The sequence below is a fragment of the Scyliorhinus canicula genome, chromosome 12 (genome assembly GCF_902713615.1).
Source record: "Scyliorhinus canicula chromosome 12, sScyCan1.1, whole genome shotgun sequence".
Lineage (NCBI taxonomy): Eukaryota > Metazoa > Chordata > Chondrichthyes > Carcharhiniformes > Scyliorhinidae > Scyliorhinus > Scyliorhinus canicula.
In genome coordinates, this window is record NC_052157.1 from 102165348 (window position 1) to 102171347 (window position 6000).

Consider the following 6000-nt stretch of genomic DNA (forward strand, 5'->3'; position numbering starts at 1 on the left):
AGATCAATAATTGAATACTTTGATCCATTGGCTCTGCCAACATTGTTTAGAAGACTGTTAGTTTGGTGTTTGCTCCAGAGATTTAGTCTGACACTCCAGTGCAGTGCAGATAGAATGCTGCACTGTTGTGGGCGCTTTCTTTTGGATGCCCAATCTACCCCTTCAGGCAAATGGAGGAGGTTCCAGAACGTAATTAAAAGTAGCGCAGGGTAGGTCTTGGCCAACATTTATCTTTCAATCGGTATCACCAAAAACCAATAATCAATTTATCTCAGTGTTGTTTGTCAGATTATAATGTGAACAAATTGGCTGCCATGTTTGCTTACATAAACTGCACATCAAAATTCCTTTATTGGCTACGAAGCAAATGTTCTGGGGATGTGAAAGGTGCAATAAAAATGCACATTCAAACATCGGGTCCCGCTGGCATTTTTCAACTTGTTCCTGGAGTTTATAGTGTGACCGGAACACACTGGGTGGAATGCTGCCTTATAATTCTCCTTCACAAATCCATTATCATCGTTGTATTATACTCATTTATGACTGGGTTGAGCCTGTCATCTGGTGTTACATACATAAGAACTAGGAGCAGAAGTAAACCGTCCGGCCCTTCGAGCCTCCTCCGCCATTCTATAAGATCATGGCTGATCTATTCGTGGTCTCAGAACCACTTACCCGCATTCTCGCCATATCCCATAATCCCTTTATTTTTCAAAAAAACATCTACCCTATCTTTAAATATATTCAATGAAGTAGCGTCTACTACTCCTTTCGGTAGGGAATTCCATACTTTAACCACCCTCTAATTGAAGAAGTTCCTCCTTGATTCAGTCCTAAATCTGCTCCCCCTAGTCTTGAGGCTATGCCCTCTTGTCCTACTTTCACCTACCAGTGGAAACATCCTTTCTACTTCTATCTTCTCCATTCCCTTCAAAATTTTATATGTTTCTATTAGATCCCCCTCAAACTTCTGAATTCCAGTGAATATAATCCCAATCTACTCAGCCTCTCCTCATACAATAACCCCCTCAACTCCGGAATCAGCCTAGTGAACCTCCTCTGCACCCCCTCTGGTGCTAGCACATCCTTTCTCAAGTGTGGAGACCAAAACTGCACACAGTACTCCAGGTGTGGCCTCGCCAGCTCCTTGTACAACTGCAACATTACCTCTCTGCTTTTAAACTCAATCCCCTTCGCAATGAAGAACACAATTCCATTTCCATTCACCTGACCAGTTAGAGTTCCATAGACTGCACAATCATGCATTTAGCATCATAAATAACAAAAGGATCTTTTATTCCAGAGATCATTTTCAAATCAAAACATGATGGAGTTCAAGGTGGGGAAGTGAATGGTGGAATGGTCTATTCATGTCCGCTTGTTCCTATGAATACTGCTTTCTCGTCTGTTGTTCACATGTATTCTAAATCCATCTTTCCCAGACCAGAAATTAGTGAAGGACTGAAGGACTTGCTTCTCCAGATGCTGGATAAGAATCCTGATACCAGGATTACAATTCCCCAGATAAAGGTATGAAATAACCACACACGACTTTAAACTTCCAACACCTTGTATTGTTTCAGTTAGAGCCACTGGCGAATGTGTGTCGCATTCATTACCGATATTTTAGTTCTGTAATATTAGCATTAATATTAGATAAGATAAATATTAGTTGTTCCATTTCAGGTGGGATACAGAGGAAAGTCATCAGATTGTTTATATTAAACAAAACCCAAGTGTATTTGAAATAATTTCAGTGGGAGCCTGTTGATAAAAAGCAATCAAGATCAGATCATCAATTCAGTAACTACAAACTACTCATAGTTAATCCTTTCAAACCACCTGAGGCGCATCATTAATTCAATTTTCTCCGAGTGTTTCACTCATATCAGTTAAGCAGTAGTCATCAAATGGTTTTGGAACAGATCTTTTGATATCCTCAGGAGATAATATTCACTGCCACTATCTGGGTTGTAATTTATTTCAATGAGATCAAAACCGAGCAGATTTGACATATGGTAGAGATTAGCTTGAAGTAAATAGGAGCTGGAGTAGGCCACTCGGCCCATCGAGCCTGCTCCAACCTCCAATACAATCATGGCTGATTTTGGGCTCCAACTCCATTTTCCCGCCTGCTCTCATATCCCTTAACTCTCTGCAGGACCAAAAAAATCTGCCTATCCCCCAGTCTTAAATATATTCAATGTATTTTGTGTACTAGTCATTTGTATGGCACATTGTTGAATGCCTTTCGGAAGTCTGAGTATACTATATCTACTGGAATCCCTTCATCTGCCCGACTAGTTACATCGTCAAGAAACTCAAATAAATTTGTCAAACAGTATTTCCCTTTCATGAAATGTAGACTTGTTCTAAACATACTATGGTTTCCTAAGTGCACTGTCAAGACTTCCTTAATAATAGTTTCAAACTCTTTCCTGATGACTGATGTCAAGCTAACTGGCCTGTATTATGTGTTCCCCCCCCCCCCCCCGCCCTTGCTTTCTTGAATAGCGATGTTACATTTTCAATCTGCTGGGACTATTCCAGAATCTAGGGAATTCTAAAAAATCATAACCAGCACATCCTCCATTTCTCTGCAGCTCTTTTAGACCCTGAGCATGTAAGGTACCCAGGCCCTGAGGATGAGTCAGATTGTAGACCTTAGAGTTTCTCCAGCGCACTTTCTCTGCCTATATTAATTAACTTAATTTCCCCATTTCTTATTGGCCTCTTTGTAACCCTCTATTTCTGGTATATGTTGGCTGTGGTTCAGCAAACTGAAGTTACGTTTCTCAGGGTGTTTCTCAGTGGCTGCAGTGCTGAGGACCATCCCGCTATCCAACGACACTTTGCCGTTTTTTCTGGCCTCGGGAAGTTTATCTGAAAGTGTGGTGTGGAAGATTGAGGCTGCGGGACAGAATGGCACCCCGATCTGCGATGAGTGCACTGAGGCCGCACTCCTCGCAGATCGGGGTGCCATTTTGTCCAGCAGCCTCAATCTTCCACACCACTCTTTCAGCCCCCCCCCCCCCAACTTTCTGACCCCCCCCCCATTCTATCCCAACATTGCGCAGGCCCCCAGGAACCAACCCCCCCCACACACTTGGCAAGGCTCCTCTGGACCCTCTGACAATGTCAATCTGGCACTGGGGTACCATGGCACTGACACCCTGGCAGTGCCACTAAGCCACCCTGACAGTGCTAGGGTGGCACTGTCTGGGTGGCACTGTCAGAATGCTGGGCTGGCAATGCCAAAGTGCCCAGGTGCCAGGGTACCAAACTGCCCTGTTCCCAGACCACCCGATGGTCTCCAATGGCCTGGGAGACTCCCAGGTGCCGTTATGACTGATCCACGTTTGTGTGCGCCAGTACGAAATGGCACCCTGGCGAAGTCTCACAGGTGTGGCCAGAGAGTCACGGAAAAAATCGATAATGCTGGAAAAACTGATCTGACAGCACCTGCAGAGGGATAAATAATGTTAATGTTTCAGTCATTGACCTGAAGCGTTAACTCTGTTTCTCTCTCCGAAGACACTGCCAGACCCACTGGGTGAGTATTTCCCGCAATTTCTGTTTTTTATTTAAAATTGTCTCTGCGTTTAGTTGGACATAAGAGTGGTTTTGGCCGTTTCAGATAATCTTCATCAAAGTCAGTTCTCTTTGAAACACTTAAATCACTGAAGGATTTTCATGACCAGAAATTGGTCTCTGAACAGTTACTTGTAAGAAATGTAAATGCTAACCTGTGGTTGTTGTACAGCTGCATCCATGGGTGACAAAGAATGGGGCTGATCCTCTTCCACTGGAGGAGGAACATTGCAGTGTGGTGGAAGTCACCGAGGAGGAGGTGATGAACTCTGTCAAGTTAATCTCCAGCCTCTCGACTGTGGTAAGAAAACCTTTCACCTTTAATGGCAATAGTGATATACTCCACAAGAGCAATGTCAATGTTTCTTACCTTAAGTTATATTTATTGAGAAAGGTTTAAAATTTCTATTGCTTTAGAATAGAAATAGTAGCACAGTGGCTAGCACTGTTGCTTCACAGCTCCAGGGGCCCAGGTTTGATTCCCGGCTTGGGTCACCGTCTGTGTGGAGTTTGCACATTCTCCTCATGTCTGCGTGGGTTTCCTCCGGGTGCTCCGGTTTCCTCCCCACACTCCAAAGACGTGCAGGTTATGTGGATTGACCATGCTAAATTGCCCTTTGTGTCCAAAGGGGTTGGGTGGGGTTGCTGGGTTATGGGTACGGGGTGGAGGTGTGGGCTTAAGTGTGGCACTCTTTCCAAGGGCCGGTGCAGACCCGATGGGCCGAATGGCCTCCTTCTGCACTGTAAGTTCTATGTCTATGTCTATCTGCCTGTTTAAGGATGTGTTATAAATATGTATCTAATGACCAATAGGAAGTAATTGGGGCTGGCGTGTTGCAGTACTGCATTACTGCCACTAGTGGCTGATAGAGCTTCCCTTGGTTAATTTTACTCTGTCATTCTATTCCCTATGGAGCAGAGAGCAGCAAGAAGTGAGCCCCATCCCGCCAGTTAGGCCTCTGCTGCTGCCTCTTCATCCTGGCCAGGCTTTTCTTTCCCTTTGCCATCAGCTGGTCAGGCTCCAGTGGCAGCTTCACAGCTTTGCTGATGTCCATGGTGGCTAGAGTGGTGGGGGCCAGCTCCCCAGCATCTAACTCAGTTACCTGCACTTGACAGGGTTATCTATGTGGAAGCAAGTTGGTGGTCACCTGGAAACTGTGCTAATGGCCCTGAAGTTATCCAACAGATGGAGTCCGAGTACCTGTACCAGACTCATTGCCTTCCAAGAAGGACCCCACTTACATTCCAACCTCAGCCTCTGTCGGGTCTTGCCAGTCTTCAGGACTGCTCTGTGCTACTTGGTTGTCCCAGCAACATGATACAACTGGAGATCCAGGAGCTTCCTCTTGGCAGCACGAATGCAGCCAGAGGCCCAACTGAACATGTTGGCTAACCCTTGACCCAGAGGAACGGGCTGGTGGTGGAGATAGTGGAGTAGGCACAAGTTCCTTGCTGGAATTGGCTGGCAGTTTCTGAGGGTGGGGCTTCCTCCTACTGAGGGGCAAAACTCAGACCCTCAGCCTGTTTGTGACACCCCCATTATGTTATTGCTGCAGGGCAGGCTTTTGAAAAGTCAACCATTCGAGACCTCCTTCACTCCGTGTAAAACCCACCCCAGCAGTTGTCTGAGGTTATCTCTCACTTCCTCCTCATCTCCTGTACATTTATAGGACCAGTGAGCAGGCAGTTAATAGAACAGTACAGCACAGAACAGGCCCTTCGGCCCTCAATGTTGTGCCGAGCCATGATCACCCTACTCAAACCCACGTATCCACCCTATACCCGTAACCCAAACAACCCCCCCCTTAACCTACTTTTATTAGGACACTACGGGCAATTAGCATGGCCAATCCACCTAACCTACACATCTTTGGACTGTGGGAGGGAAACCGGCGCACCCGGAGGAAAAACCCACGCAACAGGGGGAGGACGTGCAGACTCCACACAGACAGTGGACCAGCCGGGAATCGAACCTGGGACCCCTGGAGCTGTGAAGCATTTATGCTAACACCATGCTACCCTGCTGCCCCCTTGGGTGAGATGTCTTCTGGGGCACGCTGAGTTAGCTGGACAATGCTTTGTATTGTATTTAACACGCGGAATCCCTTGGAAGGAAAAAAAACAGTTCAAGTTGTCAAATGCCAGCTACCATTGGCACCAGTACTGCTGGAGACCCATAGTCAGGTAGACAACACCAGTTTGGCCAGTATCCAGTCATTTCCAAGTTTTGTACTGTTTTTTTACATAAATTGAGAATACCCAATTAATTTTCTCCCATTACCGAGGGACATTTACTGTGGCCAATTGACCTACCCTGCACATCTTTTGGGTTGTGGGGGCGAAACCCCACGCGGACACTGGAGAATGTGCAAACTCTACACGGACAGTGACCCAGAGCCGGATCGAACC

At 46.0% G+C, this 6000-nt stretch overlaps 1 protein-coding gene across 1 annotated transcript in view; it reads left to right on the plus strand.

Annotated features, from left to right (window-relative positions):
• camkk1a (calcium/calmodulin-dependent protein kinase kinase 1, alpha a) overlaps window positions 1-3991 on the plus strand; it is a 123257-nt gene extending 119266 nt beyond the window's left edge. The window contains exons 13-14 of the mRNA XM_038813088.1: window positions 1443-1530; window positions 3764-3991. Coding sequence (XP_038669016.1) covers window positions 1443-1530; window positions 3764-3991 — 316 coding nt within the window. The remainder of the gene's footprint in view (window positions 1-1442; window positions 1531-3763) is intronic.
• Window positions 3992-6000: the final 2009 nt, after the last annotated feature.